We start from the raw sequence: 20,883 nt of genomic DNA on the forward strand, positions 1-20,883 counted from the left end.
CATCGTAATATTTTCCCTTCCCAAGAAAGGTCCTGAATTTTACAGGATCGGCAAGATCTAATACTCGGTGGGCATCCGGAGGACGGGTGGGTCGCTGTGACCCAGTAGCCAAATTGAATGCTTGATCAAGTTGTTCAGGCGTCGCGCCAAGTGCATAAAGTGCTAGTAGATGGTGGAGAATATGATCTGCCAAGAAGAATCAGTACTAGTAGGTAAGGGAATAGTTAGCTCTAGTAGTGGAAAACTCTACTGTGAAGGCCTAGGTCATGGATATAGATATGGTAGTTGTCATGGTTTCTTTGCAGAAGCTCTGATACTTGGGATGCAGTGTCGATGTTGAAAGGCCGGAGTTCAAATGCACCTGTGGGTGGAGTTTCGGCCTTGATTTTTATTTCCCGATGGGTGCCCATTGTCATGACTGGCCATCTGTGGATCCATTTGAAACGGTTGCTGCTTAAATTTGTATATCGATCGATGCCTTCAAATCGACCCCAGACCATTTGTCGAGCGGGGAAAACACATGGGGCGCAAACCACTCGCCTAGAATTTACCGAACTGCCGAACCCCGCGCACCAGACGCCGTATCAAACCCCTCTCTGCCACACCGCCACTATTCATGTGTGACATCGATAGCCGGGATCCAGGCCCCGGGGTTGATGAGGTTATTCCGTAGAAGCAGCTTATCAACATGACTCGTGGATTTCTCTAAAGCTTGAACATCCGGTTCCCAGCCACCAAATGAGATACCGAATATCACGTATTTCTATTTCAGATAGCTCGTATATAGTTCTATATCGCGTATTCAATGAAGAAATTCGATACGCCCCGGGATAGTAAAAGAGGCGACTGGTGAATTCTACACAGGGAAGGGTTCTGATACTACATATACTCAAACAACTGATACCCATCATACAATCGACCTATCTTCCTCGAGGTTAGCTGTGGCTTCATGCACATGTGGGGGAAGAACAAATGTATCCTCCAGGCCAGCCCAGTGCATAGCATCTAATCGTGCAAGTCCCAGTTTCACCAGGGGAAAGCTCTGACTCTGACATCGAAGGACCTGTAGCCATGAATCCACCAGATATTTCCCTCGTGTTGCATGTGAGGCGTTGGGGGCCTGAACAAGTAGGAGCATAAGAAAGTTCGAAACTGTCGCAAATCCAATACGGGACCCTATTATCATATTAATATCCCTATTATAAATTCACCGGGCAGATGGAAGACTGGCATGAGTGGGTGATTTGAAGTGACTTACATGAATACCAAAATCCGGTAAAATCACTAGGTGTAAGCCTCCGGGTGAAATTTACCAAAATCGTTGCGCACTTCTCCGCCGCATGAAGGGTGATTTCCCCGGTGCCACTTACATCAGACATGGAGATCTCCGGGAATGACTCGATCCCAGAGATTTCGGCAAAATCCAATGTCGGATCGTCCACAGGCAGCGGGGAGGTTGCCGCCATTTCTTCCAGGTCGAAGATCATTGGAGGACTTGAGGATCGCGCCATTGGTCGTAACATAGCCCGATACACATACACGACGAGCAGTAGATATGCGAAGTGGATGGATGTCGGGTAGGGTGCCTGACCGTGTACTGATTTGCTCCAATTGGGAAGACGAAATGTTTCTGGGAGAGTTGAGTACCAAGTGTTGAGCTTCTCCAACAAGTCTCGCCCGAGCTCGGCAGAGGCGTCGAAGTTTGCGTTCAGGATTTGGGAGGCTCGCAGAGTGCTGCATGAAGGGGTCAGTAAATGCAATCCGCGGCTGGCCAGACGGGGTTATGATTTTAATGGGAAGAAAGGGGACTCACTAGAAGGTTTCATGGATCTCCTCTGCGATCCGAGCGAGGTTCACTAGATAGCGAAAGGGGATTTCGGTGTCACAGGAAGACGTCGAGAAACCCTGCCGTGGCCCAACCAAGAAATCGCCCTCGTCTAATTCACTGACATCCCATTCGGCCGGGTGGATATAGGGTGGGCGTCCCATCAATAAACTGCGCCATTTATCTTCAGCATAGACAGCCCACCACAGCCGGCGTCGGAGACGTTTTTCCCAAGCCGGAATCCCCCACATGCGACATTCAATATGAACGCCGAGGGAACAGGCGAGGCCGACAATTTGCCCCACAAACGACCATAAGAAAGGCGTATCGGCGATTGTGTATCTGGCCTCATCGGCGGGCTGCTGGTGGAGGTATAATAGAGCGGCTTGAAGAACCGCGAGGCGAGGAGTGTGGATTTCTTCGCTCACGAGCTCGTACACCATTCGCCAGAGCCTTTGCACAGGAGATGAGTGGTAGGTGTTGAGAACACACAAGTAGTCATCATGGGCCACGAAGGGAAATGCCGATGCGTAGATGGCGGCCAAGAGATGCACTGGGACTTTAGCCAACACGGACAGCTCCGGGAGCTGATACGACGGCATGGTCAACCCAAGTTGGGAGCGAGATATCACCGGCAGCGCAGGAAATACATACTTGACGAATCTAATTCAGTCAACATTAGTCGGATCCACTTTGGCAGCAACACGAAGAAGAGAATCGCATAGGATCTCGGGGGAATGGGCTCACAGTGCGACTAGTCTTCTACCATACTCGGGGGGCACTAAACAATCAAGTTGTTCCCGCGTGACTTGGCCGAGACCTGCCCTGGTTTCCTGCTTGAGTCCGTCAGATAGATCGCCGGATGATATCATGAAATGGACCGGAATGCGCTGGGCAGTGGGGACGCCACCGGCATTCCGAAAGTGAATTTTGTAGAAATACTTCATTCCAGAGTCGTCAAAACGGCAATGTCGGAGCAACCACGGATCGGACTCGGCGGAGGCACCAAACAACTGCGCATAGCCATGTTCCAATCGGTCAATGCTCTGGACAAACTGGGTCGGCGGTCGGCTAGCAAGAGGAATCCCCGAGGGCGGCGATGGTCCACTGACTTGGCCGAACTCGAATGATGGGAAAGGGGATTGGACGCTGTCGGCAGGACTCTTCAAGTGGGGGATATCCGCGACCAAGATCTCCCCAACTTCGCCATGCGAGGTGGCCGGCAGATCATCGACACTTGGGACGCTGAAGGAGAGGGACTCCGAGAGTCGTGCACGTTTTGGCGGTGGGTTGTCGAAGGTGCAGTCTATTCTGGCAGCTCGGCATCGTTGACAAGGGATGCCGTCGCCCGTCTGGCATCCCAGCTTTCGGGATCGGCATTGATCGCATGGCCGGTGTCGTTTGGACCGGTACGGGCGAGCGGAAGGGGGCAATGACATGGTAAAAGCTGCGGCGTAGAAGATCGGCGAAGAGAACAAGGATGGGGGGTGGTTCGTTTTAACGTTCTAGAAGTCGGTCACGGTCACTGTCAAAAGCGCCGGGGTGGCGCAAGGCACTGGAATTCTTCTATTTCTCAGAATTCGGCCAAGTTCCTCTCGGCGAAGTCCAAGTATGTCATTAGTACTAACTAGGAGCAGAAGAAAGCAGAAAAAAAGAAATCGATTGGCTCGGCGAAGTGTGACCCACCACCGGCGGATGATGTCGGCAAACGAAAAGTACTACGGGGTTCGCGACGGGTGAATTACTCGTCGTATAAACCACCAAGAGAATCAACTAACCAAGTCTGTCCTCTAAGCGGACCAAGCCCAATCCGCAGCCCATCGGCCACCATCGGCGAATGTTGAGGCCGGGCAGAGCCATCGGTACCCGTCATAGAATGACTCTATCAACTCGGCCAGCAGATTTCTTCGGAATCGCACGTCGGCAGGCACTCGTTAGTTATGTGCTCACCGGCGACATGACATGCTCTTTTATCTCCAATCTCCATTGTATATGAACAAAGACCCGTCGCTCAAGGACAAGCTCATTAATTCACCATTCTGGTTTGCAAAAATTCTAGACTCTTTTGGTAACAAATTCCTCCCTCAGAAATCCGCTAAAGCAGCATGATGTCCGCGTCTGAACCCAAACAGTCCTCCAAAGCGTCGTGGATGAAGACTCTCTTCTCTCTCCATGGAAAGGAGAAGTCTATACCCGATGACAGACAATCTGAAGTTACACTCATTCAGAGGTATGTACTATGTACCGTGTTGGGAAGAGCCACTTCAGATGGCAGTCGCTCAAGGGTCAAAGCTAAGAGCAGCCTTCAAATACAGGTCCGAGCAGAGTTCCGATTCACAGCCATACAAGACGGCTATGCCTCCAAAGAATTTCAACGGTAGGCATTCCAAGTTGAGGAAGTTGAAGCCAATGGTCATTGACTAACAGATTTCTAGCTGCTGATATGTGTTTTGGCTCCTGCTGCAGAAAATAATCCTTGAAGCCCTACTTCACACCCGTGCCCAGGTGGAAAACTTCAAGTTGAATGCACACTGCAAGTGTGCCAGGATATAGTTGTGGTTTTCCTCGTGACCGTGACCTACTACTACCTTACCATAATCATCTTTCGCGTACTAGATACCTCCATTAATATAATAAAGTTATACCTATTACCAGATAATGACATGAATATAATTTAGGATTCAGAATATTGCAAGATTTGACATAGTGAGCGCTCTCGTGCAATTATCCCCGCCGACGTTATGGTCGGTGGTGGTGTCTGGCGTCAGCTTCTCGTGATCCGAGAGTCCTGGATATTGTGATTCTCAGGCCTCCAGTACAGAGCACTTGAATAAATGAATTGGAATTGATGTTTTCTCTTATGACCCAAATTCTGGGTGTAAGCTAGTCAGAAGAGTCCACAAAATATTGATGGCTTGGGGTTGACAGAAAGCCAGGTCCGATCCAATCCCACTGGTACGATGGACCCCACCCAGAAGTTGATGAATCTCGCTTGGTCGCAGCATCGTACTATTAGAATAAGATACTGTGATAAAATTGACAACGACCAGAGGAAGATCTCATATCAGAATTTTGAATTTGACAGCAATGCGACCGCTGCTTTTTGCGAAAATTCGAGTACTTTGTGGATGACGTCATTCTGGTGAACTTGAAGATATCACCGCATCTACTACTAGTCGTACTAGTGTGGATATATTTGATATATGCCAAGTGAATACAGGGTAGACCATGCAACGTACTAGTACGTCTACACATATGCAAACTAATTACCAACTTGAAGGCTGCCTGGGCAGCTCAACCAGCACATCAGGAATAGCTTCCAATTCGAGTCTTCCGTTTTCGAATAAGCTCAGCTAGGGGTTCTCCCGGAGTAAAAAGGAGTACAGTAAAAATGAACTGGGCCAAGACGCACTGCGATTTCCATCTTCATCTCCATTTCAGCGAAGTGGGTTCATCCTTTTCCGCCCTCACTCCGCTTTGCAGTGCGGGTTCCCCGCACTGCACAAAGTCCGATTCATAGCTTACCTATGTAAATATGGAGAACAAAGGTAAATATGAACGGGATCAACCAGTAGTGTGTCTGCATAATATCCAATGCCTTACCCCGTACTTTAACTTTAGCCAGACTTGTGCTGACGCGGGCTTAGCTCCAACCGAGTTCCGAGCCGAGCCCAAGAGAGAAAAGAGAAAAAAGAGGGGCTGAGCTGAAGCCACGGACCGCTATTTGGGACTATTTCCAGTCAATCAGCTGACGATCACCGAATGCTTTCCTGGATGAAAACAAAGTCAATGTGAGAGTCTGATCCTTAATCCCTGCACCTGCAATCCTTGTTGGCAATCCAGGCCGCAGAGTCGAATACATACATACCCCAACCGATCGCCCTTACTTCCGTTTTTCTGTGTATCGTTCCCCATATCTGGCACGTACTGCTTGTCTGAGATCAATCCCATTCACCCATTTCACAATGATTTTCGAGCCGGCCGAACGGGTGCTACTCCCCACCAAGGACCTTTTGTCTTACATATTTGACGCACCTCCATATGACCAGGACAAGCCGGTAGGTCCCATCCTTGCAAGGCCTTGCCCAACCTTCGCAACTGCTTGCTGATTCTCCTCCCAGATCTATATTGACGCCCAGAACCCTTCGCGTTCGATTTCATGCAACGAAGCTCGTAAACTGATCCGTCGTCTCGTTGCTGGCCTCAGAGCTGCTGGCCTGCGCAAGGGCGAGTGCGTGCTTATTCATTCGTTCAATGATGTAGGTGTCATAAATATGGGACGATATACTAGTATAAGCTCGTTTGTCGACCGATGCTTACATCTCGAATTACTCCCAGATCAACTATAGCATCCTCGTGCTCGCCATCATCGGAGCTGGTGGGATTTTCACGGGATCAAACCCGGCCTACACCCCACACGAGCTAGCTCATCATATCAAAGCCTCAGAGAGTAAATTCCTGATCTCCGAGCCGGAGATACTTGACTCCCTTCTCCGTGCGGCTGCAGAAACAGGCATTCCTGACCGTCATGTTTGGGTTTTTGACAACCACAACCAGCGAATTCCTTCCAAAAGACAGTCCTGGAAGGAGCTTTTGAGTTCTGGTGAAGAGGACTGGGTTAGATTTGATGATCTAGACACTGCCAAATCCACCACGGCCGCGAGGCTTTTTAGTAGTGGAACAACTGGCCTTCCTAAGGCTGTTAAAATCACGCACTACAATTTGATTGCCCAGCATGAGCTCGTGCTCGGGGTGAACACTCGCCCATATCCTGTGAGCTCTTTCCTCTTCACTTCTCAGCTATCAAAAAAGAAAGAAAGAAAGAAAGAAAAAAAAAAAAACAGGCCCTGAGCTGATATCGTCCCGCTAGATTTCGCGTATCATTGCTGTCCCCGTTTTTCACGCTTCAGCTGCTCCTGTCACCCATATATCCACATTGAAGGAGGGAAACACGGCCTATATGATGCGAAGATTTGATCTTCAAGGGTTTTTGTCCGCAGTGGAGAAGTTCGATGTCACCGATCTCGCCATGGTACCCCCCCATAGTCATCGCGATTTTGATGTCCCCTTTCTCCAAGAAACGCCCGTTCCTTCGCAAGGTTCGCGCTGCGGCTTGTGGAGCGGCGCCTTTGGATAAGGATGTTCAGGCCAGGTTCCGCTCAATGATGAGTGAGAACAGCCCCTTTACCCAAGTATGGGGAATGACAGAAACATCCTGCATAGCAACCATGTTCCCGTTCCCGGAACATGATAATACTGGGTCTGTGGGGCGTCTCATACCCAACTTGGAGGCCAAGTGAGTACTTAAACCGCACTTGCCATCTATATGATGGAATTTGGAGAGGGATACTAATGCTTCCTTTCCTTGAAGACTCGTAGATGATGATGGCAATAATATCTCCGCCTATGATGTACGCGGAGAACTGTGTGTCCGAGGACCGACAGTAACTCTAGGATACCACAAGAACCCAGAGGCCAATGCCCAAAGCTTCGATTCAGACGGATGGTTCAAGACTGGGGACATTGCCTACTGTGACAAGAATACACGGAAATGGTATATTGTTGATCGGAAGAAAGAGCTCATCAAGGTCCGGGGGTTTCAGGTAGCTCCGCCAGAACTTGAAGCCGTCCTACTCTCACACCCAGAGATAATTGACGCAGCAGTGGTTGGTCTCACAGTACCGGGCGCCAACACTGAGTTTCCACGTGCATATGTAGTCCGACGGCCGAACAAAGATGGCACTGAACTTACCGAGGAGGCAATCAAGGCATATGTACTGCAGCGTCTCGCCCGATATAAGGCGCTTACCGGCGGAGTGAAATTTGTCGGTTCCATTGCCAGAAACCCTAGCGGTAAGATCCTGAAGCGAGTCTTGAGGGAAGATGCAAAGAAGGAAATTGAGTCTGGGGCCATTAAGCCTCACCTTTGAAACTGGCTCATTTTCAGGCTATATTGTTTTATCTTGTATTACAGGAACCAATAAATAACCCTCGAGACGCCAAATCTCTGCCAGTAATTTTGAATTCAATGTCCATGTTAATACTAGCCGAAAGACTTTAATTACTCGTACTTCCGCAATTTGGAGAACGGGAATGGTATAAACTCATGCTGCTAGCCTTTCTTCGCTAAACTAGAGCCCTCATAGCTTGGATGGCGGAAGAAATATTCGTTGAGCCAGATAAATCCCCCAGAATGCTAGTCATGTTTCGGAGAACATTCCCAAGAGACGAATTCTTATTATCCAGTAGCCCTTGCACAGTGTCACCCAAGACCCCGAGTACTGATACTCTCGTGGTAAGGGTCAGACTGCTCAGAATCTCCTCATAATATGGAATGTGGATACCATTATAAATTGTCGAGTTTCCAGAGGCCGATAGTTCAATGACGCCATCTTTTAATGCATCGCTTTGTGCCTCCATGATGACCTCAAGGTTATCGAGCACAGTTTTAATATCTAGGGTTCCTCTAAGTGACACGTTGTTATTGCCTGGGCGAAGCAAAATATCGAGAATAGTTGCTTGGCCGATAACGAGGTCCGAACTTTTCAGGTTGAGAGTTACATTTCCCTATAAATACTTAGCATGATGCCTCGGAGATAAATGGGGTGTTCGACGTACAAGCGCAAACGTAAAAACGGAATGATTAGGCAGATTTGCAGAGCCAACAATATTGGTACCGTCTTCTTCCTTCGGCAATAGAAGTCGGGCTGAGTCAATAGAAAATCCACTGAGCCTATCTAGACCTGTAAAGACAATCGTAAGTTATGGTAGCAAAATGATCTTAGGGTTTCAACCTACCGTCTAATTCAATGTCTTTATCTAGAGTTAATGGTGCTTTCAGAGCTCCAAGATGGCCAACTGTAGAGCCTTTTGCGGAGAGTGTAAACTTTTTGTTGTATACAGCCTTTGTGAGAGTGTCGATGAATTGGGCCTGGTTGAGGATTCTTGTATCGTTCTTTGTCACTGTCATATCCGTTTCGCCTTTTAGGTTATACGCTGGCAATGCGACGGTGAGATATGGTTCCATAGGCGTGATATCCCTGCTGAAGAGACTAAGATCTAGAGGGTCTGTATGAATTCGGAGGCCCATTGGAATTCTCAAGGATGTTTGAAGTGTAAAACTGACTTCTTCGGGTTTCGGGTCGAGGATTTGGGCCCCATAAACAGGAAGATTTGTGTTGTCAACAATTCTCTGCGCAATTGCCGGTACTGCGACGAGAAAGCTTGTATTTAAAGATGTCAGCAACATGCAAGTCGACCAAATTCCAATAACCCCTAACGTTGAACTTACAATACTGGTAAGAATATCGCCAGAAATATGATACTAGCAATGGCATATATGCACCAGAAACGTCGCCAGTGACTTTGGAAGCTGTTCCGAGCTTTTCTGATGCGCGAAGGGGAATTATTGAGTGACTCCGCCATCTCGATATAGTCTACGCCATCTTTGTCGGCCTTGGAGATTGACCGTTCATCCTCTAGATGTTTACTCGATGAAGATAAGTTGCGGTTATCACCGATCACGAAATGTTGTTTGTTAAATCGCATGATCATAAAGAAGAACGAAATCAATACCAGCTGAAGGTATATGAAACGTAAGAGCGTTGGATATTGAATAATTTCTACGTTTGTCAAGTCTCTACCATTTATACCACCCTGGGTAGTACGCCCGGTCCTTTCGCATAACAACCCCTCGCTATCTTCATGTGGATCAAATGTCAGAAGAAATTAATGAGTGCAGATCACTTCATAAGTGCAGATCCGGGGAAATCTGGCTGTCGCGTCGAAAGGAAGTGAGCAAATTTGTCACTTTCTTACTCCATTCGTACCTCTCACTTGTTGCTGCAAAGTCCCTCTAGTCGCATGAATCAAGGATCCCTCGGTCTGGCGGCCCGCGGTAAGGCAATTTTTTGGCTCGAGTAAGAGCCGTTAAACCCTCATTCTAGATGAGAAACCCCCCGGTCCGCGGTAGTGTCTTCTGACAAACGAGAATTCTTAAAGGATTAATGGGCATAGTGATACACGTTACGTTCAATGTTTTGGGTTGAAGGCAACGGTACTTAGCTACGACAACATGATTACATTTAAAAGCCGATCCCTGCCATCACGATTTCCTCCAATACAATTAACAGGTTAAACCCGTTAGACGAGTGAAATTTTATGGACCGGGTGCAAGAACTATATCATCATTGATAGACCAACTCGCACTTAAGCGCCTTCGAAAGTGGCTCCGAGTATGTATACCGAGGAGAAAATCACGGACCCATCTCCTGGGCCGGAATTGTTCGATGCGCTGGAAAAGCCAGTAAAAATCCACAAGGTGGTTCAGGAAGCGATATTGCTTGCAGGTGGAGCCGTTGCCATTCTGCTCCAAGTCGCCGAGCCCGGAGTTGCGCAAGGCGTCGATAACCACAGTAACTTTGCATACCGTCCTTTGGATCGCCTTCGAACCACCATGACCTATGTGTATTGCGTTACCTTTGGGACGCGGGATGAGAAAAAGGCAGTTGTAGAGATGGTGCATCGTGCTCATGAGTCAGTGAATGGACCCGGATACTCTGCAGATGATCCTAGACTTCAACTATGGGTAGCCGCAACACTATATGCCGTTGGAATCGAGCTTTACCAGGAGATGTTTGGCATCTTCGAGGATGCCGACGCAGAGGCTATCTACCGAGAATACTCAGTCCTTGCCCTTTCCCTACGGGTTACTCCTGATATGTGGCCACCCAGCCAAAAAGAATTTTGGAAGTACTGGAATAACCAGATCGCGACCATGGATGTTACCGATAATGCGAAGAGTGTTGCCAAGAACATCCTGCGAAATAAAGAAGCCCCACTTCAAATCCGGCTCATATTACCTCTCGTGCGTCTTACGACCGCTCAGATGCTGCCCGACCGACTCCGGCAAGCTTATGGTCTCAAGACCGGCAAGATACGTCGAGCGACATATCGATTCGTCATGGGATTCACAAAAGCAACTTACCCGTGCCTCCCAAAGACCATACGCACTTATCCGATGAAATACTATATGCGAGACATGCGGCGACGACTTGAGAATACAGCTTGATGGAATTCCGTTGGGGAACAGAAAAAAATTTGCTGTTGTACATTTGCAAGGCCGCACGAGCCTCAACGATGAATCTGGCCGAAGATCTATGGCCCAAGATATACCTTTGCGGCAGTCCCTGTCAGAGAGTTCTTTTTTGCTTGTTGTGGAGTATCATATAATTTTATTCACCAAAAATCGCCCGGCACGCACGCCGCGATCTACGAAAATCCAAGCCTGCTTGTAGTGAAATAAGCATAGCTCATGCTATTGGCTGATGTCATATATGTAGGTCTGGTTCGTACGAGTAAGTATCTGAATCCACTACGCTCCTAACCGAGTTCCGCGGCATCTTGCTCCACTCCTCGCGGGGAATGCTGACCATGAGCCTGTGAAAACGTGGGGCTTCAGTTGTGCCCCACTGACTAGAATCATCCCCGATTTTCTGCTGAGGAGAAACTCAAGTGGTTGGGCATTTTGGGAGTAGACGGGTGTATGCTAAAGGTTTCATATGGTGTCATTTCCAATAGGGGAATACCAAACCATTGGTGTATCAGATCATATTTGAGCCTTAGATGGCCCAACCTAACCACGATTTATCTCATATTCAGTCTCCCTAGGTGGCCATCGGTATAACAGTCCGCTTTATCGTTGGTTTTGCCTTTCTCTCGATGGCTCCTGAATTTCGTCTGAATTGGAGAGTTTATGGTAAAGGCTACAATCGGCAATTAAGGGCAACGGCATATAGGCTAATAGCCGTCATGAATCATGCGACATACCCATAAGGTTGAGGGTAATAAAGGGTCTTGACCAAACTTTAGCATGTGATTGCCATTATGCCCAACCAAAAATTGACTCAGATCATTTTGTGCTGGCGTAATGACAGCCCGCACCGGCTCCCTTAGGACACTAACGGCATGTCACTAGTGGTCGTAACCAACTTGACGTCGATTTCAATTTGCAGCTTGCTTCGACGCTGATACCCCCCAAAATTATAAGGACTCCCCATCATGCTGCGAAGAACCAGAAGAGCACCTACGGCTTGCTCTTGGTGCCATCACCGCAAGGTTCGATGCGACGCATCAATATTAGGATGTCCTTGTACACGATGTCGACAGGACGGTCGGACGGATTGTGTTCTTCGTGTGAAATTACCAAAGTAATGCAGCGTGCTCTAACTCTATGAAATGGGATCTCTAAAACATGATAGCAGACTGAGACCTCCGACAACTCAAGCCTACCCATCCTCCGATTACTTCTTTACGAGCCCTGGTTGCCCGCAAGACATTAATTTCGGCGACCCAGGAAACACCGAATTAAAACTAAGCATATGTGCATCGCAGTTTAGATTTTCAACAAGCCCCGAAAATGAAAACTCCATATCTGAAGAGTATCAGTTCCTGCACCATGATCTGTTTTCCTTATCATCCGAAGACAAATCGTTTCTACTTGCCAAGGGTTCATTTTCTTTGCCAAGTCGAGAGCTGGCAACATACTTCGTCGAAAAATTCTTCCAGCGAATCCATCCAGTTGCGCCTGTCATCGACGAGGCTCAGTTCTGGCGTATTTGGGACGGACAATCCGAAGAAAGGTTTTCCCTCTTCGTTTTTCAGGCATTGCTTTTCGCAAGCTGCCCCGTGCGTTATTCAAATAATAATTACGGTCAAGCTTTTGGGCCATGTGCTAAGCGAATTTCCAGTTTGTTCCACTGCAAGTCCTTCAAAAATGTGGATATACCAACAAGAGAGATGCTCGAAAGCGGCTTTACGATAAGGCAAAAGTAAGACTGGCTATTTCACTAAATTTGAAATATCGCAGGCTAATGACAGAAAAAGCTGCTCTTTGACTTGAATGCCGAGACAAAGCCGTCGGCCAAGACCCAGGGTGCTATATTTCTCACACACCATACTTCAGCCGAAGCGCCACAGGCGGGAAGCTTATGGCTAAGCCGTGCGATTGAAAATGCCATGATGATTGATTCTCATCCATCCGCCATCTTCGAAAATTTCCCGCAGCACCTGACAAGACGCATTTGGTGGACCATACTGCTACGTGACAGAAGTCTTTGCATTGGGTTGCGCCGACGCCCACAGGTGGTCTCAATCGATATATACGGTTGCCGAGATTGGCTGAGCGAAGATGACTTTTGCGAGGAACTGCATAGCTCAAAAGTCCATGGATATCATACCAAAATACAGCTACTCATCGCCCTTCAAGAGCAATGTGGCCTAGCTGTTCTGCTCACAGACTTGGTTTCCTTAGTATTTACCCCTGGAGTGACAGCAATGACCAAATCATCGGTCGCTGAGCTACGCCGGAATTTGAAGCGAGTGGAAGATATCAAACAATCCCTGGTTCAGTGGGAAACCAAAGTCCAACCTCCACCAAGCCCAGACGTTCATTCAACCACTGAAGATGCAGCCGGGGCATTGAGAAGTTTGACTTTCATGTACTATCGGTAAGCATATTTGTTCCACTTCCTGCCAACTGGTTTTACCCTGTGATAGAATTTCCATTCTGACAGCATCTCATGATATAGGGCTGCCCAGGTCGATCTTGCACAGTATGCAGCTCTTCTTCTGGAGGAACAAATCTCTTCCTCAACAGAGTTATATGAACATTCCATTAAGCAGATCGCAAGAGACCTGGCGGTGGGGATTTCGGGTCTGACTGATGTCATGGACTATTTCAGTGTCAATGGAAATGTGGAGCAATTGCCACTTAGCGTGTTAGTCTGCCACACACGTCCATCCATGATAGAATAGGGTGAAGCCGCACTCTGCACTTATAACACAACTAACGTTTCGGTATTTCTTCATAGGCTAGCATACGCCGCGATGCCACTTGTCTTGGCAGCAATTGATCTCAAGCTTTCACCATCTTATCGGGAAACACAGAAACGACAAAAAAGGTTGGACTCCATCAGCCGAATCATTCGACATTCAGAATCGCTTTATGATGTTACAGACTTTGTTGCAGTGGGGACCAATCAGATCTTACAGTTGGCGTACTCAGTAACACGCAGCATATTCCTTCCGTGCGCTTCACAATTGCGAATCAGTCCAGTGTGCGACCACTACGACCTTAAAGTCCAGAAGCAGCGTAACGTCGGCTCGCGTGTGCGCGCCAAATGTTGGTTCGATGCCTTTCTCAGCTGCCCTCGTGCGTATCTCTTAATTTCAACTTCTGTGGATTATAGCCTTGCAGTCGGTCGTCTTCCCTGTCAGGACTCTCTTCCTGTATCAGTTCGACAGTTGCCTCCAAGCAGTGGCATCTCCAGGCTGCCATGGTCAGCCAGTCTATGTACAGAGAATGAAATAATCCATAAGATTGGCAGGAAAGATGAAAGAAATACCCAAGCTCACTCCGCATTGACGAAACCTACAAGCACTGTCCCGGTGCTCAAAAGTGCACTAAACGAATTCAATTATTTGGACCGAAATGGGACCATTCACAGCCAATATAAACAAGGATACCAGAATCAAGGGCTGTCGCACCAAAATGAATGGCACACCTACCCGCTATATGGAGAGAAATATGAACGAAGAGATCACAACTTCAACATCCCCGTGGCTGTCAATCTTGATTTCTTGGAACTTGATGGCGGGCTCAAGTCACCGGCACTGTCTCCTCTCTGGCACTCAAAAGTGTCTGACAACGCCGGTTTTCCGCCACTAGCTTCCTTGGCCCACGAATACAGCAACTTAGGACATGTTGATTGTACATATCCCGAAGATACCATGGCCCGCCTAGATGCAGTTCAATCATTATTCCCTGATTTGCCAGAGGGCTGAGGTGGAAGTCGATGACCTCGAAGCCCATCCAATCAAATTCTCTTCCGGACTATGCTGGCTTAATACAACGCAATCGAGAATGTAGAGTCATACAGACGTCCCAATCATGGCAAAGCTGCTGGTGGGATAGTCACATGGCCTCTACTACTTAAGGCCGGAACTTTTGCTTTGGTGTCCACTGCTATACCGGTCTACAAACTGTTAAAAGAAGGGCCACGTCCTGGATCAGGGTCACGCTAAATGGACCTGCTGTCAAATCCCTGCAGGATATAGTACTTCTACGATTCCAGCTTTGATAATGATAATGGAGATGCAATTTCCCCCAGCAACCTGTCGTGCCTTAGTCCTCAGCGCAATCAAAGAAACCCTTCTCCTCGAAACCCGACCTACCCCGCAAGCAACTTCGGGAAGCGCTGTCACCAAGATCCTGGCAGCCGCAGTGCTTTACTACTCCCGAGACATCTACAATGGCACCCACAAATATGAACTTGCAACTCCATCGGTACCAGGCAGTGGTGCCATTGGGCGTGTCGCAGCCATAGGCCCTGATGCTACTAGGCTTCAAGTAGGCGACCTTGTTTTCATTGACATCTATATTCGCGGACGCGACGACTACAGTGTCGGTGCCTTGTCTGGTATGACGATGGCCACTCGGGGGCTAGTAAGCGCATGATGCGCGGGGAATGGCGTGACTCGATATATGCTGAATATGCGAGACTGCCGCTAGAGAATTGTTTCTCGCTAAACGAGAAGCGGCTACTTGGATCAACGGCAGATGGCGGACTCGGATACACGATTGATGACCTACTATATGTTGCTGTTCAACTGGTTCCCTTCGGTGGCCTCCGCAGTATTGGTCTGGCTGTCTGCGACAAAATCATTATAAGTCCTGCAATAGGAGCATTTGGAAGTGCTGCTGTGCAGGTGGCTCTAGCTATGGGGGCTAGCGTTATCGCAATGTGCAGAAATAAGGAGGCTCTCAAGAATCTCAAGTTATCGTTGTCTCCCGATGGTAGCGACGATCACATTCAGCTAATCCAAATCACGAACGACCTTCAACAGGAGGTCGAGGCTCCCGCGAAATTGGGCCCCGCCGACGCCTTCTTCGATACCTCCCCCAAGTTTGCAGCCGGTTCATCGCATATCAAAAGTGCGATTATGTCTCTCAGGCACCGTGGTAGAATTTGTCTAATGGGTGGTGCTATTGGAGATATGGAGATCCCCGCCTCTCCCGTGGTGCGCCGAAATCTCACTATCAAGGGAAAGTGGATGTATGAGCGAGATGATATCATCAAGTTGATTCAAATGGTTGGGTCAGGGGTTACTGAAATTAGGAAGGGAAGCTGGCTGTCAGATAGTTGGCAGATTTTCTATGGAAAAATGGAAGGAAGCATTCGGTGCTGCGGCAGAACATGCTGGTCCAGGAGAAAGAGTTTCAATTATCCCTGAGATATCCTATTCCTCTCGGGTTGGTAGGGACGCCAATTTCAGCAATCAATCAGGGCGATTTAAGGCAAAAGTAAAAAAAAAACTCTGCACTGCATGACAATCCAGCAAATAGTTGCCGTTCTTGAAAATGGTGTGATCATACTAGGAGTACGTTTTACGTCGAGTGCTCAAATCAGTCTTCTTACTTTTTATCACCGGCTTCTAGATCGGCTGACCAAGGAGCGATAAGCGGGGGAGGAGAGAGCTCGTCTCCAAGATAACCTTGCTTTTTCAACTAGCAGGTGGATAACTACCATGATAGTGGGCTTGAGGGCATGCTAAAGGAGATATAAGAGCGAGAAATTCAAATAACTTGATACAGTAGGGGTTTAATAATAACGACTTCATTGTTATTATTACTGGAGGTTGAAGTATTTTCATTTTAACTAACCTACGTGGTTTGATAGACAATTCAGACGCACTGGTAGTCAATTGCAACGACTTCTACTGTACATGCAAGCCATCTTCTACAAACTGCTTAGCCCCTTCCGTAGGAGCCTTCCAGGCCACACGGTCCTTGGTAAACTGCTCCATGGTGGGCCTCAGTTTAGTCTCCTGCAAAGAGAAATCATCCACACTGCCAACACGCAGAATACTCATTCCCGGGAAAGCCGCACCAACGCGGTACATGAGGGAGCCGCATGTGGAACAGAAGTAGTTAGTCATAGTGTTTTCCTTACCAGGAGTTTTGAAGAACACAGTACGCGACTGGCTGTATGTCTTCAAGTTTTCCCGGCCACGCAGATGTTTCAGGTGCGTGTCATACACCGTGAAGTTGGTTGCGTGCACGGATGCGGTAAGCTTGTGGCAGTCGGCACAATTGCAGACAAAGGAGCCGAAGTAGCCAGGTCCTTGTGTTGGCTGTGAGTTAAGAGCCATTGTTAGTAGCACAAAAAGAAGAGGAGATTCGGAATCGAGACTTGCGAATGACAGTTGCACTGCGCCACAAAAGCATGTGGCTGTCGCTTCGTCCTCAGTGGACCAGCCATCATCAGCACCACCGGCGAGAGGAAAATACGGCTTCGACTTGTCAATTGTGGGAGATGTCATGATTTCGCTAATTCTGTGGCTTCGTGGTGATAATATGAAAACCGATATGTTTTTCAACATGTAAAAGATGAGAATCTTTTGGCTACAAAACATACTTTATATACCACTTGAGATGGAACCATGCCGCTGTCATTTTTTTCGTCTTATCATGCGTCATTTTCAGCCACTTTTGATTGAATCCCGGCGCTCGCTGGTCAATGGTAGTGGTAATCGATAGCTTACAAATTCAATTCTTGGGCCACGAATGACATAGCTCGTCAGATTCTTCATTTCCCGTCTGTATGATCTGTAAACCATTCAGTATCCTCAATTAGTCTCCGCGAAGCACGTCGAGTCCAGTCATTTGTAAGCGACACGACAATCTGTGATTCCCTCGGGGAATTCTATAGCGCGCACCATCACCTTAATTGACCGGTCGGGACGATTAATAAGTCTTCAACTGCGATACCTATGCAAAAGTCTCCCATATAAGGAGGGCCCATGTATCCTCGAAACGTTTAAAAAGTGGGCCCTAGAATCCGGCCAATTGTATATTAACATTACAGGACGATCGAAACAACATACGACGGATGCGGGCTCAGCAGGTCACAGTGACGTAATTCAAAGATGACAAATCTATTATCTCTAAAGCTTTTACTATAGTAATTAAAAATTGTAAGATGGGAACGCTCGCTGGCAGTCTGTCAAGCAGACGGGTTGATCACAAGAGGACAAAACCACCACACTCGCAGAGTGGAGGAGAGTAGTAGACAAAGCGTGACGCTATAGAGATGCGACTAATAAGACATTCGAGTCTTCATGGACATGCGATATACCGATACCGCAACCTCAGCCTCGGTAGCCTCAGCAGAACGAATAATTCATAAGGGGGAACATGCATGTTGTTATTGATACTATGGAACGACGCTACTTATTCTTCCGAAACCGAAACTAAAATGCTGCCTTGTTACTAAGGCCCAATCACCTGACTCCGATGTTGAGAGCGGAATACCCCATTACAAAATTAAATTCTTTCTTAGATAGAGTATAACTATAGCTTAAGATAGCTTATTTATCCTAAATATATGCCCGCCTATCATGATGTCTTTCTGTTTAGGATCTGATAGCATAAAAATAAAATAGCAGCGCCTGAGGTCTATTTTCCACTGTATTTAGGTTCGCTTGCTAGTCTTCAAGGAAGTTCTCCGTGAGTTTCGATCAATTATGCTGGGTAGCCCAGATTAAAGCAGTGCTATTTTGGTAACAGAAATTGAAAGTAAAAATAACTAGTAGGAATAGACGGCTTGATCACCTATTCAATTTTGCCATTAAAGCAAATCCCACAACACATATAAAAATTCTGCTAGGCAGAGAAGTAAGTCTAGGGGAAGGAAAAGAAGCCTTATCTTGTCTAGTGAATTGAAAAGTTGTTAGATCTGCGAGAGTCTTTACTTCGTTTGCTGGCGGTGGTAACAGTGTCATGCTTCCTACACCGCGTCGTACCATGCCTCCCGGTCAACTCCTTGCGACCGGGATCAACCTCGTTCCCCTTTTCCCAACAAAAGAAGCTAAATGACAACCTCGACGAAATGAATTGGCTTGTAAAATTTAGAATTTTATGATCTTCATATTGCATGTACGCTCTCTTGGTGCGTGCCAAATAAGAAACCACGCGACTGACAAGATGACCCTAAAATACCACTATCTGCCCACCATTATAGTCGAGGCTACAACTTTCTATTAGCGGTGAACAAGCATCACGATTCACATGTCACATTTTGTCTTATTCACTTGTTCACTGGGGACCGAAGGTCTCTTTAAAAGGTACCACTTATTGTCTGCCTTGAATTCGGCGATGCTGCTTTCAGTCGCGCTCCTCATCATGGAATGGACAGATATAAGAGAACTAGTGGTCTGCTTTCGAAGTTATCATAGTAATCTTTAGAGCGAGCTCCCACTATTTACTTTAGAGGATCTCAGCTCCTGAAGATTTGTCTTTTGATTGCCACTTTCATCAAAGTTCCTTTCTTCCAGCCACTTCTCTAGTGCACGTTTCACACTCCCATCCCACTCATCTCGCACAATTGAGAACCAGGCAGTATCTCTGCTTCTTCCCTTTACAACCATGTGTTCTCTGAAGATACCCTCAAAAGTAAATCCCAGCCGGAGGGCTGCACTGCGCGATGGGGCATTGAGCGAATCGCATTTCCACTCAAATCGTCGATAATTCAAGTCCTCAAAAGCGTATCGTGCGATAAGATAAACCGCTTCCGTAGCGCCCGTTGTACGTTGAATCGCAGAGGAAAACATAATGTTACCAATCTCAATCGTCAAGTGCTCAGGAGTAATACGCATCAGAGTTAGGTATCCGATTGGTTTGCCAGAGGTAGGGACTAAGTTGCGTTTATCGATGATAGCAAAATAGAATGGATCGAGTGAGGCCGACTTTGCTGCAACGCTTTTCTCGAATACATCTAATTGCGTATATGGCCCATCCCCCATGTAGTCCCAAAGGGACGCCCTTGTAGGTTCATAACCTCCGACGAGATCGAAAAGACCCTTTGCATGCTTGAGCTCAAGCTTTTCGAGGACAACAGATCGTCCTGTCAGAGTCTTGTTCGACGGCAAAAAAACCGGACTGAGAGGGACGAACGGTCCGCGTGGTCTGGCTACTGCCATTTTTTCTGATTGAAACATAGTTTTAAAGCAATAAGAAATTTTGGAAGATGAGTCCAGCCAGTTAATTTATAGCTGATCGGCTTTAATCTTCTAATTTCTCTCTATCTGGATTTCCGCTCCAAAGTCCCCGCGGAGTTCACCGGGCGTGATTCGTAATTTGATGCCACAGCCGCTGCTCCACCCCAGCAAGACAGATGATAGGTTTCTCTCTGAGATCACACCCCACCCTCTCCGGGTTGTGAGTTATATCCGTGACTAATGTACTCATGAGATAATACGATGATACTAGTACATCTAGCGAGGCTGAATTGCTCGGCATGGTATTGTTCAATCTATTGAGTCTCAATAGGATACCTAGCCTTCGGCACAATCATTTGAATGGTCCAATCGATTGATGTTTGAGAAAGAAGTACAAATCAGCAGAGATCAAGGAAAATGGGTAACATGAGAGTCTGTCTTAAGCATTCGACATATCAGCAATTGCTCTTTGCAATCTTCGAAAATGTGGAAAGAAAGGTTGTAGTCGTACTCGGCCGAGAATGTCGACATGATATCTTTCATGCGGAGGAAGCCGGCTCTAGAGTAACATTCAATGCAGTTAATGCCACAATAGGACTCATTTCTTATAATTCACAAGGTAAGACATCACATATATGGCGAATAACACTCGGAGTAATGCTATTGACAGAAACAATTACCCTCAATTCGATGGTGGACATGACAGTCGGCAATTCCGATCTGTCCCTGTCTGTGCTTTCATTGATCCAAGTCTTCCTGCGAAACTTAGACCGAACCGAGTTCTTGGCGACATAATACCACCCTACAAGTTGTCACTTTATCGGAGAAATAGTACCAACCCATAGATCCGTACTAAATTTGAACAAGTCCTGTCCCAGGTCAATTCCTACATGAAGCAAAACTACACTGGTTCTCTCTCTCGCCCGTCCTATTCACATTTTCTTTTTCAATTTTGACCTGGTTGACCAGCTTGTCGACTTACATGGCAGTGCTTCCACACC

At 47.3% G+C, this 20,883-nt stretch overlaps 9 protein-coding genes across 9 annotated transcripts; 5 read left to right on the forward strand and 4 right to left on the reverse strand.

The window, feature by feature from the left end:
• Positions 1-907: 907 nt before the first annotated feature.
• On the reverse strand, positions 908-3,264 carry N7481_001257 (uncharacterized protein; the record flags this gene model as incomplete). The annotated part of the gene is made up of 4 exons (XM_057260476.1): positions 908-1,176; positions 1,259-1,734; positions 1,814-2,488; positions 2,573-3,264. 4 exons carry the CDS (start codon positions 3,262-3,264, stop codon positions 908-910), a joined length of 2,112 nt encoding a protein of 703 aa, XP_057128308.1.
• Positions 3,265-3,933: 669 nt separating this feature from the next.
• Positions 3,934-4,249, forward strand: N7481_001258 (uncharacterized protein; the record flags this gene model as incomplete). The annotated part of the gene is made up of 2 exons (XM_057260477.1): positions 3,934-4,055; positions 4,141-4,249. 2 exons carry the CDS (start codon positions 3,934-3,936, stop codon positions 4,247-4,249), a joined length of 231 nt encoding a protein of 76 aa, XP_057128309.1.
• Positions 4,250-5,790: 1,541 nt separating this feature from the next.
• Positions 5,791-7,755, forward strand: N7481_001259 (acyl--CoA ligase; the record flags this gene model as incomplete). Its single annotated transcript, XM_057260478.1, has 6 exons — positions 5,791-5,883; positions 5,947-6,084; positions 6,164-6,598; positions 6,696-6,857; positions 6,904-7,121; positions 7,197-7,755. The coding sequence occupies 6 exons, from the start codon at positions 5,791-5,793 to the stop codon at positions 7,753-7,755; spliced, it is 1,605 nt and encodes a 534-aa protein (XP_057128310.1).
• A 196-nt stretch (positions 7,756-7,951) lies between these two features.
• On the reverse strand, positions 7,952-9,373 carry N7481_001260 (DUF3712 domain-containing protein; the record flags this gene model as incomplete). Its single annotated transcript, XM_057260479.1, has 4 exons — positions 7,952-8,392; positions 8,444-8,568; positions 8,624-9,048; positions 9,117-9,373. The coding sequence occupies 4 exons, from the start codon at positions 9,371-9,373 to the stop codon at positions 7,952-7,954; spliced, it is 1,248 nt and encodes a 415-aa protein (XP_057128311.1).
• Positions 9,374-10,061: 688 nt separating this feature from the next.
• N7481_001261 (oxygenase MpaB family protein) lies at positions 10,062-10,895 on the forward strand (the record flags this gene model as incomplete). The annotated part of the gene is made up of 1 exon (XM_057260480.1): positions 10,062-10,895. One exon carries the CDS (start codon positions 10,062-10,064, stop codon positions 10,893-10,895), a length of 834 nt encoding a protein of 277 aa, XP_057128312.1.
• Positions 10,896-11,982: 1,087 nt separating this feature from the next.
• N7481_001262 (fungal specific transcription factor domain-containing protein) lies at positions 11,983-14,668 on the forward strand (the record flags this gene model as incomplete). Its single annotated transcript, XM_057260481.1, has 6 exons — positions 11,983-11,996; positions 12,088-12,511; positions 12,574-12,654; positions 12,710-13,332; positions 13,414-13,602; positions 13,696-14,668. The coding sequence occupies 6 exons, from the start codon at positions 11,983-11,985 to the stop codon at positions 14,666-14,668; spliced, it is 2,304 nt and encodes a 767-aa protein (XP_057128313.1).
• A 298-nt stretch (positions 14,669-14,966) lies between these two features.
• N7481_001263 (putative isopropanol dehydrogenase) lies at positions 14,967-16,117 on the forward strand (the record flags this gene model as incomplete). Its single annotated transcript, XM_057260482.1, has 2 exons — positions 14,967-15,303; positions 15,396-16,117. The coding sequence occupies 2 exons, from the start codon at positions 14,967-14,969 to the stop codon at positions 16,115-16,117; spliced, it is 1,059 nt and encodes a 352-aa protein (XP_057128314.1).
• A 483-nt stretch (positions 16,118-16,600) lies between these two features.
• Positions 16,601-17,206, reverse strand: N7481_001264 (GFA family protein; the record flags this gene model as incomplete). Its single annotated transcript, XM_057260483.1, has 1 exon — positions 16,601-17,206. One exon carries the CDS (start codon positions 17,204-17,206, stop codon positions 16,601-16,603), a length of 606 nt encoding a protein of 201 aa, XP_057128315.1.
• A 1,920-nt stretch (positions 17,207-19,126) lies between these two features.
• On the reverse strand, positions 19,127-19,864 carry N7481_001265 (GNAT family N-acetyltransferase; the record flags this gene model as incomplete). Its single annotated transcript, XM_057260484.1, has 1 exon — positions 19,127-19,864. The coding sequence occupies one exon, from the start codon at positions 19,862-19,864 to the stop codon at positions 19,127-19,129; it is 738 nt and encodes a 245-aa protein (XP_057128316.1).
• Positions 19,865-20,883: the final 1,019 nt, after the last annotated feature.

This window comes from Penicillium waksmanii (genome assembly GCF_028829765.1).
Source record: "Penicillium waksmanii strain IBT 27052 chromosome Unknown utg000001l:1.0-4852451.0:1.0-4856178.0, whole genome shotgun sequence".
Classification (NCBI taxonomy): Eukaryota; Fungi; Ascomycota; class Eurotiomycetes; order Eurotiales; family Aspergillaceae; genus Penicillium; species Penicillium waksmanii.